The 22875-nt window shown below is 41.4% G+C and overlaps 1 protein-coding gene across 6 annotated transcripts in view; it reads right to left on the bottom strand.

The window, feature by feature from the left end:
* LOC135586758 (protein MICRORCHIDIA 2-like) overlaps nt 1-22875 on the bottom strand; it is an 86355-nt gene that overhangs the window by 42011 nt on the left and 21469 nt on the right. For all 6 annotated transcript variants that reach the window (XM_065149758.1, XM_065149756.1, XM_065149757.1 and 3 more), the window contains exons 9-12: nt 19267-19365; nt 15901-16002; nt 15673-15822; nt 3175-3267 (exon numbers count right to left, since the gene is read on the bottom strand). In XM_065149758.1, the coding sequence (XP_065005830.1) occupies nt 3175-3267; nt 15673-15822; nt 15901-16002; nt 19267-19365 (444 nt within the window). The remainder of the gene's footprint in view (nt 1-3174; nt 3268-15672; nt 15823-15900; nt 16003-19266; nt 19366-22875) is intronic.

Genomic DNA, 22875 nt, shown 5'->3' on the forward strand with positions numbered 1-22875 from the left:
CTTGTAGCAATTTTTTACTGGCCTCAACAGTAGTCAGATGTGAAAAATGTCTTCCTTAATGGCAAACTAAAAGAGGAAGTCTACATGAATCTACCTCCAGGTTTTGAAAGAACATTACGGTATGATAAAGTCTGCAAGCTAAAGAGATCACTCTATGGACTAAAACAATCTCCTAGAGCATGGTTCGACAGATTTACTAAGGCTATAAAGAGTTATGGATATTTACAAAGCTAGGCTGATCACACCATGTTTTATAAGCATGCTGCCAGTGGAAAGGACTCAATACTCATTGTGTATGTGGATAACATTATATTGACAGGTGACGATCTTGTTAAACAAGAGAAACTAAAAACCTTCTTGGTCAAGGAGTTTGAAATAAAAAATCTTGGATCATTAGCATACTTCTTGGGTATGGAGGTAGCTATAACCAAGGAGGGGAACTAGTATGATGTTGGGTTGTAAACCATCTGAAACACTTATTGAGTAGTGAGGTGGATAAGGGACAGTATCAAAGTCTGGTTGGAAAATTAATTTATTTGTCACATACTAGACCCCACATTGCCTTCGATGTTAGTGTTGTAAGTCAGTTTATGCACTCACCCAATGAAGAAAGAACATATGGGGGCAATCTTTACAATTCTCTAATATCTCAAACGAACTTCATACAAAGGTTGATGTTTAAGAAGAGGAACAATGTATATGTTAAAGCATATACAGATGTTGACTGGGCCGACAGTATAGATAATAGAAGATCTACATCTAGATATTGTACCTTCATAGAGGGAATTTGGTGACTTGGGATAGTAAAAGAACAGAAGCTGAATTTCGAGTTGACTTGATGTAGTGGCTAGAAGTAGTGCGAAGCTGAATTTTGAGCTATTGCACAAGGAATATGTGAACTCCTTTAGGTAAAAAGACTTCTAAGTGAGTTAAGAGTTTCTTGAAATCAGCCAATAAAGTTATATTCAGATAATAAGGCATTAATGAGTATCTCTCACCACTCAGTGCATCATGATAGAACAAAGCACATTGAGGTTGATCGGCATTTTATTAAAAAAGAAGTTGGATGACAGACTATTATGGACTCCATTTATCCCTACCAAGCAACAAGTAACAAATATTTTCACAAAGGGCCTTCAAAACCAGCAGTTTGATCACTTGACTAGCAAGCTGGGGATGTTGATTATCTTTGAGCCAGCTTGAGGGGGAGTGTTGAGATATGTCAAGATTTGTTATGTTTTGATTTATTGAGATCTGATTTGCTATTATTTGATTCTCGACATGCTACCTTATTTGATGTGATAGACTAGGATATGATTGTTGATTCATTCCTAATTATATTATCTTATTTGTCTACATACACTAGCTAACTGAATAGATCTATTTAGGAAGTTCTTTCTGTTTTTACTTTTCTCTGGTTTGACTATATGATTAATTTTCCAATAACATTGATATGATTAATTTTCCTCTTGCATACAATAGTTAATGCATCTGCATAAAAAAATTCACCAATCCAAGCAAGGCAGAATACGTGGCTATGAATATGCATATCTTGAAACCAACAGCATAATAAAACTCCAAAGAAAAGTCTTGTTATAGTTTCCTTTTGGTTTAAATAAAGAAAAAAAAATAGAGTACCAACTCTAAAAAACAAGCAAAAATCCCAGAGATATGTCACAGAAAAGTTCAGATTCTTACCAAGTCCATGACCAATTTAACTGATGTGAAAAATAAATATCATATGCACCAAACACACACACACAAACCTAATTTTAAACAAGATGTCCAATTGTAAAGATGTCATCCAAGACCAACCCAGTTTTGGCAAATTTATCACCGTTTTAATTAGAAACTTGTTTTAATTATTCAAACTCAACCAAAGATTGGCATAATTGACAACCTAATGCAGAAAAATGGAAGGAGAAGGTGAAAAGAAATTTTGAGCTGAAGGCAAGAGATGAAGACAATGAGTATGTGAAATAGAGGTACAAAGCTTTGTATGTACTTGCTGCAACCATTGCATTTGTCATCTACCACCATTATGCAATCTTTGTTGTCCACTATTGTGTACAATCAAGAGGAAAGGATATACAAAGATGTTAGTTGTTAACCTCCTAAGAAAGTAGCATGCTATTACAGAGTACCAACATATCATGAGTTCAAAAATCTCAATTCCAGTGATTACCATTTTCAGACAAGATTTCTTCCTTTAGTTGTCTATGTTACCTATGCTCATGTACATAGAGATTCCTTGGGGCTAAGCTACAAGCGGATGAGTTTAATATCTTTTGTAAAGACATTTAGTAGTTACTCACTAGTTACTACAATAATATACTTATGATACCTTTTAAGAAATTAATGCATATTTATGTTTATCATAAACTTTTACATTTTTTAATTTTGATTTTAGTCTCAATTTTTTTAAAAAAATAGATATTTTAAAAAATATGAAGGTAAAAGAATCCTTAGTATGTAATAGTTTTCTCTCAATAAACTCTACTTTAATTTTGAAGGTTTTACTTCTTTATAATTTTTAAAATTTTATTTTAGAATTTATTTATTGGATATGTCAATTATTTATTTTAAAATAAAATTTTATTTTATTTGCTTATCTTGATCACATCATCGTAAGCTATCCTGATAACAGTCCGTCAGTGCTAATCTTGCAAATTATTTAATTAATGTCATGGGTTTACCAAAGCCATAATAACAAAAAAGAGAAAATGTCACTCCAACTGGAGTATTGCCATGGTATGGCACACAGCATATCTTCTTGTAGTTACTAGCCAACCATGATAAGGAATCACCTAAATCTACCATGAAATCCCATAAAAATTTTATACCATGCACCACTACAAGTTTGAATATAACTATCTAGTGATACATGTAGGGAAGTCCAAAACACTCTAGGATAACAGAATGAACAAAAATAATAATAAGCCATACCCTAGAATAGTAAACAAGATACTTGATTGTATGATAAAATAATCAAACCATAACAAGACTGTCTTTATAATAAGCATTAAAGCCAAAAAGTTCTGTGAACAGTAGCCTCTTTTGCAAACCCAATTGTAAAAAGTTTCATGATACTCTTCAATAACAGCATGAACAAAATTAAAAAACTGTAACAAAAACAGTAAACAAGAACTTAGTTATATGACAAAATAACCACACCATAATAAGACGGTTTTTATGATAGACATTAAAGCCAAAAATTCCCAGAACAGGAGCCTCTTTTGCAAAGCCAATTGTCACCCGCACCGACACCTATATTGTGAAAAGTGGTAATGTATCAAACCAAATAAAACGAGAGAATGAAAAGAAAAATATAATGAAATAGAGAAATTTTCTTTAAGTAACAAAACATCGAAAAGTATAACTAAACATACTAACCTAAGACAATGTATGGACAACAAAGTGAAAGAAAAGAGTCCTTCGTCAGGTAATCATATATTACTCTGTGGTTAATGATAGGTTAAAGTTAAACATTGTTAATGTGTACTACAGCCAGTTTCTATCTTGTAAGTTATTAAATATTATACTCAAGCAAAAACATAGTACCCTTTTTAAAAGCTAGAACATACACCAATTACCATTGTGTCGACCACTCTTATCAGAACTCAGAAGTCTACTTTAAATACCAAGTAACTTTTGAGACTTTTAGCAGAGATACAAAAACTCTCTTTACATGCATTGATTACTGAATAAGCAAGGTTGAAGATCATAATAAATTGTTATGAAGCCATGCACATTCATATTAAGACACATAATTTCCTAGATGTCTCTATGACAATACCCAGGGTGCACTGCCCAGTTGGCTATATGAAGGGCATGGTTTTAAACATGCCAACCATGTGCTCCGAACAAGGCACAGAAATCCTTGTTTGCCATCATGGCGCATAATCACACAGTGTGTGAAATTGAAACTTTTACCAACAGTCTTGTTTTCTGCAACTCATTTGCTTTATTTTTTATGATTATTCCATCTAACATTCTTCAGTATGCTCCATTTACCTGAACATTTGTGTCTATATAATGCTTCTGGCTTCAACCTTCACAGGCACTAATGTCAAGTTTTCAATCATGTACAATTGAGGCCCAATTGAGATGTAAAATGGAACTGCTGCATTTGTCACTAGGCATGAATAACATTTTCAACTATCTATGCTGAGGGCCTTCCAGCTGACAACTGGAGTTATTGCATTCCTGTCATGATACATCTTCCAAAGTAGGCTTCAATTGTGCTAAAAATGCATTTTTTATCCATTCTACACTTAACCCACAAATAAGCACAATGTCTATCACCACTGTATGTAGTTGTCAATCCATCAGCATGCTCCATATAATAATGAACCTAAATTCTTCTTTGAAATATGGTTTAATGTGGAAAAATACATTATCACAGAAGATTGCATGATGTTCTCCCACAAAGTCACAAACAATGAAATAGTTCTCTACCACCTTGGACATAATTCTGCATTATGCCTATTATATTCTTAGTCAAGGGTATCACCATTCACATCTGTGCTAGTTTTGTTTATTTACATTCACATGTTTTCTGTTCTGCTTTAATCTTTGTCAGCAATCTCCATTATCAGAACTATGGAATCTCAAGAGTCCAATGCCTTATGGTGAAAAGCTTCCTTCAACTACAGAGGTGCCAACTATCTAAACAACAACAAAAACAACATTGCAACTTCAATCAGCTAAGCAGAATGACTGTACATAATTTTCACCACACACTGCCATAACATAGAGGAGAATCAAAATTTTCTCCACTAACTTGCCCATGCAGTATGAACTGGTATTAGTTGCAATGTAACTGGGTCCTCCACAAATCAGCCAAATACATTTCAATGACAGTGTGATACTTATTTCAAACTTCAAAATTTATTCCAAAGTTGCAACTTCATATCAATATTTCATACTCACACCAATTGTACCATACATGACCATTTTGAATGTATTGGGATGAACTATCTATAAAAATTCTGTACCCTGAAGTGCTATGAAACGAAGGATTTGTGGAGAGGTCTAAACTTAAGTAGGTCAAATTAATACAGAGCAAAAGCTGCATAACTATGAGGTTTAGATTGTGCACTTGTCAGAAGACTCAGAACTAGTGTATGATAAGAGTTCCTACAGCCATAACTTCTTTAAATCTCTCAATTAAAACAAAATGCTATTTGAGTCCAGAACCAATACAGCACCAACCATCTCACTGTTAGGATCCTTTTTATTTTCTGAGCTTTGAATAATGTTTTATTGAGTTTGTCTAGTTCAGTAAGAGTCGAATAGGGGCTTATTTGAGATTTATTTATTTATTTATTAGGAGTCCAAGTCCTGATGGACTCGGGGGGAAACTCTATAAATATGGATGTATCTATTCCTTTTCATCTATTTATAAAATATTATTCCACCTTTTGGTAAACCCTAGGAGGTCGATCCCCTCGAAGTGATCAAGGAGGCCGATCCCCTCGAAGTGATCATCCCATTTCTTTCTCTACATCTATGATAAAACCCTATGGTCTTATCATTTGGTATCAGAGCAACGATCCTCGAAGTTTCTGCTGCAATTTCTCATATCACTTCGTCGCCACAGCCATCATCATCTCAAAAAAAAAAGAGGGGTCGGCAACCCGCTCAAGCGAGAAAGGGCCACCGCCGTTGTTTCCTAACCTCAGCGACTCCTCACTGCTCCTAACCCTAGACGTTACCACGGCAATTCTTCATCCCACCTTCCGCTATAGAAGCCCAAGCCTCAACCCACCTTCTACCACAACCGTGCATGCAGCAACTGCACGCAATCGACATCTGCAACCCCCTCCGTCGCCATCTCACACCCCGACAACTGTTTCTTCCGTTGGAGATGCCACCGCCAGTAGCGCCCAGCATCACCCGCGACCCTCGCTGCCTCCCCTTAGGTCGCGACCGCAGCCATTCGCAGCAACGCTTTTGCCTCCAACCGCGCACACAGCGATCGCCCACGAACGACACCTGCAACCCCCTCCGTCGCCATCTCACGCCCTAGCCGCCGCAACCGCTATCTTTCTCCTCAGCCTCGGCAGCAGTCTTCCTCCATGCAGCAACAGAAACAGGGCAACTCCCCACGCCGATCACCGCTGTTTCCCAACTAGCAGACCTCCCTCTCGCTACTCCCAACCGCACCACCACCGCCGCCTCTTAGCCTCGACAACAACCTTTCCTCCATGCAGCGACCGAAACAGGGCAGCCTCAATAGCAGCGTCCTCGCAACGACCGCAGCGAGCCCTCACGCTGCTCTCGATGTCCGCTTCCTCAACAGCCTCACAGCGATCCCTCGCGCCCTCAATGCTGCTCCTAGCCACGCCACCATCGCTGCCTCTCAGCCTTGGCAGCAGCATCCTCCTCGCAGTGACCACAGCGATCCCCCACACTGCTCTCGGCGTCCGCTTCCTCGGTAGCTTCCCGATCCCTCACGCCCTCAACGCTGCCTCGGGCCAAACTTCACAGCAGTCGCACCGAATAGGGCAGTGCTGATGCCCTTGACTAGACACCAGAAACAAGAGTCAAGGATTACAGATCTACAGTCCTATGTAATGGCTAACGGTAATTCAGTGAAAGCTCAACTAAAAGCCTTGGAAACCAGAATTGAGAACTGGCTACAAGAAACACTTAATGATTTCAAAATGAGTCTACTGGAGAGCTTCAGCAAGCTTTAACAAGATGAAAGTTCAAGTCTTACGTTGAACCAACTTGGAGACACCGAAAAAAGTGTTGGGAAATCATGGGGGGCGACATCGTATGCGCAGCGGAAGAACAAGAAAACAAAAATCCCCGATTCCCAAAAAGATGTTCGTCGTCGTGCGAAGATTGGTGCGCAAAAATCCGCAAAACACAAAACTGCGTATAGAGATTGTGTTACCTAGGGAGATCGTATATCCCTATTTCCTTGCAGATCTTTAGGAGAGGGTGAAGGAGGTCAAGCGTCCTCTCTAGCGGTGATCCACACAGCAAGGTTGCGACGACCATCCTCAAAACTCCAGGCCTACTCTGAGGTGGAGAGGGAGAGGCGAATAGGAAAGGCAAGCAAAGACTCTAGCCTATGAGGCTGTGAATCCCTCCTATTTATAGAGATCCCGTGTCAAACCCTAATGGGTCCTTCCCTAGTGGGTATTGGATCTGCATCCAATAAGACAAGGGCTCCGTCGGATATCTCATATTCGAACCTCTACTCATCGCAATGCCTACCATATGTGTGTGACCCTCTAGGCCCAATATCGAGCTGGCCGTGAGTCATACCTGTCAGAACTCTTTCTGACTGAGTGAATTATTATCTCTATAATAATTCACTTGACTCATCGACTACGGACGTACTAGGCCACTACGCCGTAGTCCCCAGACGATACAGGGGAATCCAATCCATTGGACCTGTCTGTCCTCAGTTACCACGTACCTATAGTCCCTCATCCATCTAATATCCCAGAGACCGTATATCGAGCATGGTGCTGTCAGACCCATACGGTTTCTACTCGAGTCTCGCTCTAATCGGATTCTCCCGGAGAACTCTTTCTCTCTCAACCCGAATGACCCTGGCCAGGGATTTGTCTGAGCAAGAACACATGGGATATTCCTCTCATGACGCCGAGAGTGGATGATCCTCTATCGACACTCAATAGCCCTCGTAAGGTCGACTACCACTCCCAATGACCAGCTGTACTAGATCTGGGACAGCCAAACCTATAAGTCTGGTATCAAAGAATGGAGCACTCATACAGGACATCCTTGGTGTCTCAAGTCTAAGGACCAGATACACCACTAGGACTACGGAATCGCTGTCTGACAATAAGGCATCATCAACCATCCAGTTTCTAGTAGGGACTGAAGCACAATGTCCACACACAAGTTATCCTCTAGGACCATTCCTAGACCTGTGAGTTTCTCTATCCACTCAATCATCTTTAGGATATGGTTCTGAACCGGTGTCCCCTCAGTCATCCTAGCGCGGAAAAGGCTCTTGGATATCTCATATCGTTGAGTCCTTCCCTGTTCCTCAAACAATTTGCGGACATGTAGGAGAATGGATCTGGCATCCATCTTTTCATGTTGTCTCTGTAATTCTGGAGTCATAGAGCCCAACATATAGCACTGAGCAAGAGTGGAGTCATCAATGTACTTCACGTAGCGAGCGATCTCATCCTCGCTTGCCCCTTCTTCGGGCGTAGGCATCACTGTATCAATGACGTACACGATTTTCTCCGCTGTGAGAACAATTCTTAAGTTACGGAGCCAATCCATATAATTTGGACTAGTGAGGCGGTTGACATCAAGTATGCCACGTAAGGGATTTGAAAGCGACATTTTCTGAAAATAAAGATGTAGCAGAAATGAATAACATGCAGATTTTGCAAGAAATAAACTATCAAGATATGGACTTCTATTTTAATATACTCCCACTATTTTACTAACGAGTCACGCGACACCCTCAGCACGTGAAACGGAAGTCTCCGGCAGACTTCTAGTGGGGATCAGGATCCAATCAGCGTCTTAGTGTAACCTCGAGGGACTCGACCAATCACACTAAGCCTAAAAGGTAGGCAACTCTTGCCGATCACAACTCCTTGTGATTCCCGTCCTGTTCGACCTCCGAATCACCATGGCCTCGAGGGACTCGACCAACTATGATGCTCGGTTAAGTCAACACCTTCGTTACAAGATGAGTCTGATTTGATGATATACCCTCGAGGGACTCGACCAAGCATACCATGCCCTCAGGTCACCGGTGACATCTCTATGTCGTAAGCAAGATAGCGAATCGCGATATAGGTGAGTCTCGAGGGACTCGACTAACTCAACCTACACCAGGAATCGGTTCCTACTCATAACGATGGAAGGCCACGTGGGTCAATCTAATTGCCTCACGTTTACCGACTTAATATTATCGAGAGATGTTTCTATAATTTGGTCTCCTAATATGACATGTCACACATATACATATTTAATATATATCTACATCGCATGCAAATATATATACATATCTAGTATGTGTATAAGCAATCACATCAGATGATCATGGACCACAACCTAATATGATTAGGCCCGAGCCAGTAGGCCTAATCACTCACATCAAGATCTATGTGTGCAACGGTGCATCTCCATGCCCTGTGATCGTCCATCTCGTCCTCGTCGGTTCCGTCGACATCTTGATGCATCTCCATGCATCACGATCGTCCGTCTCGTGGGTCCCGCTATCGCATCCACGCTCCCGCTGCGCCTCCTCATGTGATTACAACTTAATCATAGGCACGCAGGCCCGACAATAAACGAGAAATATAATGGAGGTTCGCAGACCTCAATAATAATAATCACAAGTACACACATCACACGGTCCATGATCATCCGTCCACACATCATACATCACATGTATAAATAATCATCATCATATAGGACTACTAGATAATAATAAAAAATAATAATCAACTAAACCTTTTAATTAATTAATATTTTTCTGAAATCAGGGACATGTAGGGAATTTCTCAATTCCTAAGGGTATTTTCGTAATTTGGACAAAAGACAGAAACTAGAATTTCTCAAATTCCGAGGGGCAAAACTATCTTTTTCCCAGAAAACCCTAATGCCCTACTATCCTTTGCTGTTGTCACCGCCGCCGCCACCCTGCTGGCGACGGCCTGTGCAGCGGGGCGAGGGCACTGCCCTCGCCTGAAGGCAGCACGCCCGCTGGCGGCGATGCCGCTGCGGGTGGGCGCCCCCTTCGGGCGCCGCTGCCTCCGCAGGCGGTGCTGTCCCGCCTGGCGGCCGCCCCTGTGGGGGTGGGGGGGGGTTTCGCCCGCGGGAGCAGCGACGGCAGGCGTCGCTGCCCTGCGACGGTAGACGCCGCGGGAGCAGCGGCGGCAGGCGCCGCTGCCCTGCGGCACCTTTGCCCGTGGGCTGCCAACCCCGCCGGCAGCAAGGCTGCTGCAAGCAGGCCGCCGGCCGGCTACTGCAGACGCAGCCCCTGTGCTGCTAGCCTTCGGCTGCGCTTTACGCACGCAGATCGAGGGCAGCAACTGTTGCTGCCCTTTCTCGCTTTTGCGTCAACGATTTTGACGTCAAAATTCTTCCTAAACACAACACACGCAGTTCAAAACCAATCATTCGCACGAACAACCTGGCTTTGATACCACTGTTGGGAAATCATGGGGGGCGACATCGTATGCGCAGCGGAAGAACAAGAAAACAAAAATCCCAGATTCCCAAAAAGATGTTCATCGTCGTGCGAAGATTGGTGTGCAAAAATCCGCAAAACACAAAACTGCGTATAGAGATTGTGTTACCTAGGGAGATCGTATATCCCTGTTTCCTTGCAGATCTTTAGAAGAGGGTGAAGGAGGTCAAGCGTCCTCCTCTCTAGCGGTGATCCACACAGCAGGGTTGCGACGACCGTCCTCAAAACTCCAGGCTTACTCTGAGGTGGAGAGGGAGAGACGAATAGGAAAGGCAAGCAAAGACTCTAGCCTATGAGGCTGTGAATCCCTCCTATTTATAGAGATCCCGTGTCAAACCCTAATGGGTCCTTCCCTAGTGGGTATTGGATCTGCATCCAATAAGACAAGGGCTCCGTCGGATATCTCATATTCGAACCTCTACTCATCGCAATGCCTACCATATGTGTGTGACCCTCTAGGCCCAATATCGAGCTGGCCGTGAGTCATACCTATCAGAACTCTTTCTGACTGAGTGAATTATTATCTCTGTAATAATTCACTTGACTCATCGACTACGGACGTACTAGGCCACTACGCCGTAGTCCCCAGACGATACAGGGGAATCCAATCCATTGGACCTGTCTGTCCTCAGTTACCATGTACCTATAGTCCCTCATCCATCTAATATCCCAGAGACCGTATATCGAGCATGGTGCTGTCAGACCCATACGGTTTCTACTCGAGTCTCGCTCTAATCGGATTCTCCCGGAGAACTCTTTCTCTCTCAACCCGAATGACCCTGGCCAGGGATTTGTCTGAGCAAGAACACATGGGATATTCCTCTCATGACGCCGAGAGTGGATGATCCTCTATCGACACTCAATAGCCCTCGTAAGGTCGACTACCACTCCCAATGACCAGCTGTACTAGATCTGGGACAGCCAAACCTATAAGTCTGGTATCAAAGAGTGGAGCACTCATACAGGACATCCTTGGTGTCTCAAGTCTAAGGACCAGATACACCACTAGGACTACGGAATCGCTGTCTGACAATAAGGCATCATCAACCATCCAGCATTCCGTAAGCGGATCAATCAGTGAACTCATTCTCCAATGAGCACCTGTACTGTATCCCTAGTGTCCCTACACGAGCAGCTATGAGACCAGCTGCATCCATCATATGGACGGGTATACAGCACACCAGTCTATCCGGTTATCACGATGTCCCTCTCGAGTAACCTATGACCGGGATTATTTAGGATATGTGTTTAAAGGTGAATCGATCTCATTATCGTGATCTCATCACGATCCGATTCCCATTGAACAAATCCAAGGACATCACAATATTTATGCATTTATGCAATAGTTATAAAGTGATATACGCCAAAATATAATAAGCAAAAAGATTCTGTATCAAGTCACATGTGTCATCACTCACGTGATTGGCTTGCTGGGCACCTATGACTAGCAAAAAGGAACCAAAAATAGGACACAAACTACCCTCACACGAAGGTGGAATTCTCAAGATGGGAAGATGGAGATCCGACCAGTTGGATCTCTAGGGTAGAAATTTTTTTTTTATTTCACAAAACTCTAGAAGAATCCAAAGTGGAAATAGTTTCGATTCAACTAGATGGAGATGCAATCCAATGGTATAATTGGTACGAAACCTATCACGAAGTCCCCTCATAAGAGCAATTCAAGAGAGAACTTCTCATTCGCTTTGGACCATCTGAATACAAGAATGTTAATGGGCAGCTCGCTAAAATTCATCAAACTTCTATAGTGCTAGAATATCATAGCAGATTTGAACAATTGTCAAATCAAGCCAGAGACTGATCCGAACAACAACTGGAAGGAACATTTATCGAAGGACTTAATCCAGATATCCGATATGAAGTCAAAGCTCGCCAACCCCGCATTATGACAGTCGCAATCTCATTTGCACGTTTGCATGAGGAAAAAATCAGTAGAGAGAATCGTCGAAACAGAAGTGACAATAAATAGATGATCAACAAGCCACCGGTCTCATCTATTCCCAATTGAAACCCTAACACCTGAAGACTAATCGAGAAGAACTCAAGGAAAGATCAGTGAAGGGTTTATGCTGGCTCTGTGATGACAAGTGGAGTAAGGAGCACCGATGTAAACAATGGCAACTTCTGATGATTCAACCAATTGAGGAGGAACCGAAAGTTGACAATGTAGATACTGATCATGAAGGTATGGATTCTGATGAAGATGTTGGACCTATCATACATACAGTGCATGCATTAGTCGGCTACTCTAACCCACAAACTGTGAAAGTTGGAGAAACTTTGGAACATCAACCTGTTACAGTTTTGATTAATACTAGTAGAACTAACAATTTTATGGACAGTAAGGTTGTTGACCGATTGACCTACTACATGAAGGCTGTAATAAATTTAAAGTAAAGGTCGCTGATGGACGGATTTTAACTTGTGATAGCAAGTGTTCGAAGATAAAATTAATTATACAGGGCCAAGAGTTGCTTGTAGATTTCTTTTTGCTACCCTTGGAAGACTTCGAAGTGGTGCTTGCAATTAAATAGCTATTAACCTTGGGTGATATTTCTTGGAATTTTTTTAAACTAATCATGAAGTTTTTTTATTAATGAAGAGCAAATGATCCTAAAGGGAAAACGTGGAAATAAGGTCACAACTACCACTGGCCATCGGATGGAGAGGGTTCTTCAAAAGACTGCAATGACTACTACACCGGAAGGCCGGCCCATTGCTTACACTATCAAGAAGTGGAGACCCTACTTATTTGATCAACGAATTGTGATGCGCCGCAGATATCCTGTGACTAAAGTGCTGAAAGAGAAGCTCCCAGAGTTTAATGTTGCTCGGCCTTGATGACAAGGCTGATTTAAAGGGGGAGGAATTGTTAGGATCTCTTTTATTTTATGAGCTTTGAATAATGTTTTATTGAGTTTGTCTAGTTCAGTAAGAGTCAGATAGGGGCTTATTTGAGATTTATTTATTAATTAGGAGTCCAAGTCCTGATGGACTCAGGGGTGAAACTCTATAAATATAGATGTATATGTTTCTTTTCATCTATCTACGAAATATTATTCCACCTTTTGGCAAACCCTAGGAGGTCGATCCCCTCGAACTGATGATCCCTTTTCTTTCTCTTCTTCTATGATAAAACCCTAAGGTCTTATCACTCACCTACAACCATCTCTAGATTATCATGAACTAAGTGTAAAACCGCATGGGCCTTGCACCTAAAAAGTAGTTGGTAAATGCACATTCAAGGGAGTGAAGTATATACTAAGACTACTAACTGCTCCCATTTTGATCTATATCCAGTGGAGGGCCACTTTACATTATCTTGTTGTCACTTGTTTAAATCCCTAGTGTCCATGTCAAGTATACCTAAACACACTTCATTCATCAGATATACCAAGGGATTCCATTGTCAGAATTCTTTGTTTTGCTCGGGTTAGTAAGAAACGAGCGGTTCATACCAATCCGAGCATAGATTGGTATGCAAATCGTCCTCATCCCGCACGGCCCAATCTAACCCAATAGAAAAATGAAAAACACCTTGATTCTTCAACTAAGGCTCGCGAGGAGCATGGAACTAACGTCGCCGCCATTGCTATTTGCTGCCACCTATGGCAATGACTCAAGCCTGATGGGCTAACTAGCCTAGGGTTACATAAGATAAAACCTAAATGATTTCCAACTAAACGACTACATTAACCCTGATAAAATTCCACATTACAATTTATCACATTATAGAGCTAACTAGTCATCACAATGCATTAGCTCACAACGAGGGACTAATTAGAACCAACAACCGGACTTCATCTAAAAGTGTCAATATATACATATGGTCAGGAAATATTACATTGTATTGCATAGAAAAAAAACATAGTCATAAGTGGTGGATTCATTAAAGTAAAACTCTAAACCCCACATTTTATATTGTATTACTTCATCTAAATAATAACCCCTACAAAGTCCTTCGAGTTGGGCGATAGTACAACAAATCAATAACAAAAGTAGAAATTCCAACATTCACTAATATATACCTCAAAAGTCACCTCGAACACATGTGATTCATGACGATCAACCTATGTCATCACCACATTGATCCACTAATGACATACAGTGTATCAATACACTATATCGTGAGATCAATTTCAGGATTAGGTCCGACAAACATATCATATTGATATACAGATACATAGAATCAAGGACCCCGATCCACCACTTGTGGAGGCTCGTCATTTGTTTTAGTGGTAGAATCAGGTATATCTACATATGTAATTACTCAATTCATTTGAATCTTAAAGTTTAAGTTATATACAAAAACAAAATAATTTAACAATTCAAATATATTTTTTGTAGATAATTCAGTACTAATGGAAGGACAATCCAGAATGGACTGAAATTGCGAACCTTACAAAAGGCTACTCCTCAAAGCCCGAAAAAAATATGTGGTACTATTCTTACCTAATTTACATTAGTTTTGCTAAAACCAAGGTCTGCCATACCGGACCGTACTGCCCGGTACGGGCGGTACGTACCGGTCCGACAGGCCAGCGGTACGCGGATCGCCCTGTACCGTACCGAGCACTGTAGCAGTGCATTGTAGCATTGTAGTAGTGCACTGTAGCAGTACGTGCTACAGTGCTCGGTACACCTGGGTATGGTATACCGTACCGTACCGGTACCGAGCCCGGGTCAAAACGCTGGTACGGTACGATACGGCAGACCTTGGCTAAAACTATGCTAAATGTATATTTATTTCTAACTTAAAAACCCTATCAAACTTATTTTTAAATTTTTTAGGTATTTTCGAAGGGTTTTATGCCTATTTTAGGCGTATCGTTCGATATGCCCTGTCGTACCGCTCGGTATGGTGTATCGTATCGTACTGAGAAAAGCTCGGTACATCGGTACGATACGAGATTAAGAATATTGATTATGACCATTGCCTCATCTACAAGAAGTTGAATCTTTCCTTTCGATTTGGCCAAAACCAAGGTTTGCAATACCACCTATTGCTCAATACAGATGGTAGTTACCAATCCGACAGTCGATCGACACATAAAGCAAGGTAAATTGAACGATATGCAAAATATAGGACTTAGTACTAGGCAGTATTTTTTTTTTTCTCTACCTTTCTTTTAGGCTTGTTTCAAAACTAAATAGACATCCCGACACATGGTATGCAGGTATGATGACTGGCTAGGACTACCATGGGTCCAATTGGTTAACATATACTAAGCAAAAATGGCTAAATGATAAGAAGTATCATAGAATAGTGACGTCTGTGTCTACTTCATTTCTTTAGGCAATTTCCCGCTGGCCATGCAAGCATTAAAAAGAGAAAAGCACTTTCATAATTCTTGCAACAGAAAAGCATTTTCGAAATCAAGTAATGAATGAAAAAGAATTGTGGTAGATGAAAGAATAAAGATCTACACAGGACAAAAAGAATGACTTACATCTTCTGCATCCTTACAAACTTGAGGCTTATAAGTAATTGTTTTCATAAATTTCATCTCATCTGCAAGATTGACTTGCTCGACAGGCTTGCCTCGTAATATAATCTGGAAACTTGAAAACTTCCGTAGATAAAGAATGGAAGCATAAGCCTGCAGATATTCAATTCTGGTTAACATGTATATATGCAAAATATGTCCAACATACACAAGAATAACATGCACACTCACCCGCAGTGAATATTTAAGTGTATATGAAATATGACAATGTACAATTTCTTTGTTAGACCTTGAAAAGCCTCCACTGTAGGCTTGATCTCTCAGTAATATATCCTGCAATTAAATAGAGTTAAATAGTGAGAGCGTAGTGGGTGTATGACTACTACTAAAAGTATTTTCGGCTCACAAAAGAATATTTCATAAGAACAGTTGCAACATAATTTAATCATCTGAAATTCTGAGTGTTCTCCAATACTTCTAGATGCATATCTTACTCGAAAAAATGAAAAATTGTAGTGCCGCAGACAGTAACGTTAACCACAGTGAATTCTTCAATAAATTATCAGATGGATTAAAATACTGGTCATTAAGGACCTGTAATATTCGATCAACAACAAACCAGACCGGAGGAAAGGTAACTATCAAGTGTACACAGCATACTGGACAATAAGCTTATTGCCTGGCCTGAATCTTCACCCCTTTCCATCCTCTTCCCAATAGAGACCACTTGTTTATTTCCCTCTTTCACTCAAATCCTCTTAGAAATTTCTCAATCTCTCCTCCTAACCTATAAATCTAAGCAAATTAAGATTCAAATTAAATGAGAATCATATAATTTTTCCAATCCAAGGAAAATCAAAAGATCAAATTCAAATTTGTGGTTATTTTTGTTAATTTAATATTTTTTCTTACATTGGTCTATCAGGCTCTAGTTATGCGTCCATTCCCACTCCTTCAGCAGAAGATTTGAAATAGAATCAAATGCTGCAAATTAAGGTCACCACATTGAACAAGTGACATATAGATAAAACCTACTTGCAGTTGCACAAATCCGTGAAATATTTTGGACATCCAAGTCAAAGCCCTACCTGAACAGTCATATATCATGTCATTCCTTTCTGTCAATCTTAAAAACTGAAGATATACACCTATGTTATGGGACCAAGGAGAGTGCCTATTTGACTCCTAGATTACTTGAGTTACATGTCCAATTCGTTAAATTTTGATTTTTTTTTTTTTGGGAATTTAGTTCGAATATTTGTTTATTTTATGTTCAATAGTCACATATTCTTAGTTGGACTTTTATCTGTTAGGACCTGGATAAGACTTGAAGTCCTAAATAAAATAGTACTGATTAGATTTTGAGTTTTCTTTCTTTTCATCATGATGGTCAAGAACTATGCACTTTAGATGAATAATGTTTAGTATTTAGTCATGCTATTGAATTTGATTTAATGAAGGTATGAGTTCTTCAGACCTTATGGTCTATTTATTTCCTCCCCTCAAATTCTCCTCATATTCCCTCATTCTAACTACTAGGTCACTATATATACAGTCATCACACTGCGTTGATGGTAATGTACAGATCAAGATGTGTATTAGATGGAACCACAGTCTTTATGATCATGGTTTTAAAAACTGGTTAATACTGTTCACACCGACTGGTATTTACCAGTACAAACATGGACCGGTATAAACCATATGGCCTGGTACTTGTTGGTCTTTAATGTCTACGAATTTCCAGCTGATACCAGGTGGTACCGGTTGGTATACTGTCCGGTAGGCCAGTATCATTACATCCAATAATTATCAAAACATGTCTAAGAACAAAGATTTAGAATCTTGCTAACAAAGCCATATGGGAGCTTCAATATAACTTATTCCAATGCTATTATCTAGATGGACCACCGCCACAGAGACAATATAAAGCTAAAAAGAGGAATTATCATAATGCACCATATTATCACCAGCTTACTCCAAGGGACCATATGACCCAACAACACCTCTAAGGTCCATTTCCAAATGGCGGTGTCAACTTTGTATATAGCTTGGAGAAGGCACATCCCGTCTTCAAATCCAGTATGCCAACTCTTGGAGGACTCCTATTTCGAGATGGGAGAAAAAATATTTTCAACTCAAGAAGAAGGTGACCAACTTGTACTCTCTCTTTAGGCACATCCTGTCTTGAAATCCAGTATGCCAGCTCTTGGAGGACTCCCATTAAGAGATGGGAGGAAAAATATTTTCAACTCAAGAAGAAGGTGACCAATTTTCCCTTAAAGAAGAAAAACCTAGGTAGGAGTGGTGCATGCTAGCATTCTATAACAAAACAAATAGAGATACAGCGGCTGATCCCCATCATGATGGAGAATGGTTTAGCATTCATTAAGTAGTATATTATATAAGTCAAGTGATTTTAACTTTTAAGTCTGTAATCCAAAATATTAGAAACACGATTTAGATTACTTCTTAAAGGCATTACTTTTTGTGAGATGAAAAGATTCCAGTGGTTTTATTGTCAATGAAACTATCTTCTTTTACTAAAGCCAACTATGTCAGTATTCCAAATTCACTATTGAAGTCTATAACCCAAGAAAGTAAACACAATTTCAATTACTTCTATGGGGTTACTTTTTGTTAGATCATCAGAAACACGCAATTTGTATCATTGAAAGTTTAAAGTTGAAACTATATAATCCCATCAAATTTAACTATGCAGGGGTTTTCAAATATACTAGAGATTTAAATATAAAGTGGCATTCATATTAAAGATTCAAATTTTACATTATAAGTACAATCTTCTTTTCTTTTGTCCAAATGGTAAGTGATACGGATGGGATTTGACCCTTGCTTTTAATAGTTTAAGGCACTATTAATAGTCAAAGCCTTAACCAGCTAAGCTAGCTGGCATCCTCGAGTAGAATTTGGAAGACTGACTAATTTGTAACTACTTCAAGTAGAATTTGAAAGATGCCTTTGCATGAAATGCAATTACAAAATCTTCATTTCAGTTTAGAAACTAATATTTTGCCATAAGTATTAAATATTTTGCCACAAAAGCACAAAACCCAACATTTTTGTATTCTGTAAGAATTGCTTTGGGGTGTCAACAAGTGTGAGACCAGCACTTTGCCAACTTACAGGCCACAGTCTGAACATACCTGGTATGCAGCATGGTTCTTGATCATATAAAAGCACATGTGAATTTACAAATTCTCCATAAATTGCAAGCCAAATATCAATTGCAGAATCAACTATAATGATTTTATGATCACGAATCAGTTGGTAGAAAGGCCCTTTAGAAGTTCCAGGTTATGGTTACTCTATCTTATCAAACATGTGATAGTCCACACTCCCCATGGCATCAAGAATAACCCATGCAAAAGTTCAACATATCAGCAATGAGAGAATATGGTTAGTGCCACAACTTTTGTACACAAACCCTTGTATCCAACATGGTAGAATGTTCGCTTATAGATAAAATATGGTAAAATAAATTGTTTCCTGTTTGATGCATGAATAACTTTTATAGCTCAATAAATAGTAAACTTTGCAACTTTCATTTATAGTTGATACATCAGCAAAAATATTAAGTACCTCCTCATCATCCTCAAAGTCCAATTCCAGGAGGCCATCATCATTCATCCACAAATTATAAATTAAAACTTTGGTTCCATGCAACCCGATATCCTCAAACTGAATCATCAAAAATAAATAAATGATTTATCCATGCAGTTCAAAATGTATGTTAATTCATTTTTGTGGCTAATGAAAAAGAAGCATGTAAAAAAATTGCTTTCCATTTAAAATGGAAATTGTGAACACAAACTAGACAAATCAATGTACCAGAAATCAAGGTTTGAAATTTCGTACCGTACCGGAGTTTCGACGATCTCTCGGTACGGTACGGAACGGTATACCGCTCGGTATACCGAGCGGTATACCGAGTGATATATGTATATATATATATTATATATATATATATTTTAATGGCCGACGTCGCATCGCCTCGGCGACGTCGCTTTTTCCTTCCCCACACGGGGCGACGTCGCCGAGGCGACGTTTATTTAAATTATATATATATATATATATATATATATAGCGACGTCGCCGAAAAAGGCGACGTCGTGTCGCCTCGGCGACGTCTCCGAAAAAGGCGACGTCGTGTCGCCTCGGCGACGTCGCCGAAAAAGGCGACGTCGTGTCGCCTCGGCGACGTCGCCGAAAAAGGCGACGTCGTGTCGCCTCGGCGACGTCGCCGAAAAGGCGCTGCGTTACCGCCCGTTACCGAATGGTACCGGGCGGTAACGGTCGAAATTTCGACCGTTACCGCCCGATATTACCCGTAACGGCCGATACGGGATATTTTTTGCGTGTACCGCCCGGTAGGGGGCGGTCCGCGTACCGGTCGCCTCTCGGACCGGTACGTACCGCCCGGTACGGGCGGTACGATTCGGTAAGTAAAACCTTGCCAGAAATATAACATATAATTATGACAATTCTTTTAACTACCAAACACTGCTTTTAAAAAAACTCACCACAGTTTTGCATCTTGCATACAGGTCTCAAATTCAAGAATAACAGAAAATAAAGATATCAACAGTGGCATACTCGAAGACATTTTCAAAATTCTGAAACTATACTGAACGAGTTTTATCCACAAAATACAAAAGATGGATAAACCGGATTGCTTGTCATACTTATTATACTAGGTACATACTGGATACACAAAAGTTCAAAGTTTCGATTACCAGACCTGCCAGTCCATAGCCGAACCAGTACAGGTCTAGAACATTTCAGTGTACTGTAACGGACAAACTTCTAAACAAGATGTTGGATATAATGCTTATGTCTGTCCGTTGTCTTTTGGCATGTTCATGTCTTGTACAGCAGGTAGAGGGGCGGCCGAAGGCTAAATAGTCCCATGTTAGTTGGGTTGGTGGCCTCTTTAGGCTTGTAAATAAAGGTTGTGTCATGTGGACACGTGCGAGAGCTTTTCGGTCTGTAATGGACCATTTTACCCTTTGTTGTGCAACTATTCAGAGCTTGTAAGGTCTGTTTGTAATTTGCATTGTCTATGAAGTGTTTTTCGGACATGTTTGCTTGTGGATCCCGATTGAGGCGTTCTCTTTAACCCGTTCTCTCTTTTGTTGGTCCTAAGGGACAATGGGAGGCTTCGGGGAGGCTGACCTTTGCGGACGGACGCGCGAGGGTGCCGCACGCCTTAGGCAAAACCAGCTAAGGTCGTGACATTATGGTATCAGAGCTGGACAAGCACTCATAGAAACACTTGACATGCAAATGTGGGGGACCTAGCGGGGCTGCGTTGAGGGCAGTCAGCAACGCGCTACCGTTTAAGGGAAAACGGGCATGGAGATGTAGGGAAAAGAGTCGCTCAGAGGAGCGGGCATCTAACATTGGCATTCTGAGGAATGGCCAACCCTTCGCGCAAGAGGCACCACGAGAACAGGCAAGCTTGGAAGAATGCGGAGCGCACAAAGGCTGGGATGGCTGAGTTTGAGCTACGGCTCAACGTTGACAACTTTACTTGATGGTGCTCAAGGCAAGCGAGGCGCTAGGCAAAGGATGAGACCATGCAAAGTGGAATGAGTTGCTCAGCGACCGAAAGAGTTGTGCAAAGCTCACAGAGGTGAGGGGAATTGCTAACTCGAAGAATTCGGTACTCATGCATTGGGCTTGTATGCGGTCGATGGAATGTTCGTGGCCATCCCAAGGCGGACGAGACTCGGCGCCATGGAGCATTGAAACTTTCTCTTCGGCATGCAAAGGTTACGTCCGGAGGAGGCTGAAGTGTGCAACGAGTTTAGCATGTTGCTAGGCCTTGAGGGGTGCAGCGGTGGCTGTATTGACGTGGAGGCGCAATCTAGCAAGTGCGTTTGCAAGAGGCAGAACAATGCACAGTTTGTTCAGCAGATCGGAGTAGTCCAAGGGGATGGTGGTCTCCGAAACGAAGAGAGATGTTGCTCCAACGGGACAGTTATCTAGGAGGGATAAGTCTCGACACTCCAGAGGGAGAATCATGTGAGACGGACTTCACATGTTGAGGAGGAGTACCTCACAAACAACTTCACGAAGCTCGATGGACTGAGCAAGCGGCGAGGAGTTGTCGCATGATCTCGCTCGAGAGAATGCATTGGTGGATGCATTGCGAGATCAAGTGGGGGAGCGACCTAAAGCAACTTATGAAGGTACACTTAGAGTCGATGTGGAGATCGGACTCAAGGGAGGGCTGACCCGTGGAATGGTGGGCGCGAGGGCCACCATTGACTCAATGCAAAAACGAGGAGCGGAACAACTTGGGTGTAACTTGGCGAAGTACCCAAGCCGCATGAAGGGAGCCAGCATAGAAGTTGGAACATGGAGCAGAGGCACAGTGCTTTCCTTAGACAGAGGTCAAGGACATGAACTCTTGCAGAGGCAAGAGTAGGATCATGTTGTTTCATGGGTCCTTCTTTCTGACGGAGCGGACTCATCTTGCATGGTGCCAAAGACGAAGGGAGCTTCGCGGCACATGCACCTTAACTCGGAGAAGCATTTGATGGAGGAACTAAGGCAACTCAATTTGCGGAGGCGAAGTTGGGTTCAAAAGGGCCTTAGCACGGGGCAAGAGGACGCAGAGGCGGGTACTCTTGAAGAATATGCCACAGTGTTGCCATTTGAGTTGCTATGAAGGAAGCAGTGCGCAGCGGAGATTGTGCTGGTAGGGGCAGAGGCCCAGGATCCAGACAATGGTGCACAGATTACAGTGAAGTCGGTGGACTTCGAGAGCTACTAGGCGACGGACTGTCCTAGAGCGGTGCTACATCTAGGTGTGACCCAGGAGTGGGTGGATGAAGGTCGATTGCCAGAGGAGCGAACAAAATCGAAGGTGGAAGGGACCCTGCGATGTATTGGCAGAGGCCACACATAGAGGGTTCACAATTCGAGTTTATTCCACAAGGATCAGAATGCAATGGAGATGTCACCAGGAGGCGACATGGTGCAGCGGATCGTGGTGGAACAGTTTGTGGCAATGCGATACACACAATCTGTCCCGTGAGGGATGAGATCATATGGAGGTATGATCGGGAGCTACTGGGAGCTCCGCTTTGGTGAACAACACGACGGCAGGAAGGGCTATGGATTCAAGGAGTGAAGGCCATGGTACCGCAGAGGCGGGTCTTCCGGGCGTGCACCGAATTTTGC

This window comes from Musa acuminata, chromosome BXJ3-4, assembly GCF_036884655.1.
Source record: "Musa acuminata AAA Group cultivar baxijiao chromosome BXJ3-4, Cavendish_Baxijiao_AAA, whole genome shotgun sequence".
Taxonomy (NCBI): Eukaryota; Viridiplantae; Streptophyta; class Magnoliopsida; order Zingiberales; family Musaceae; genus Musa; species Musa acuminata.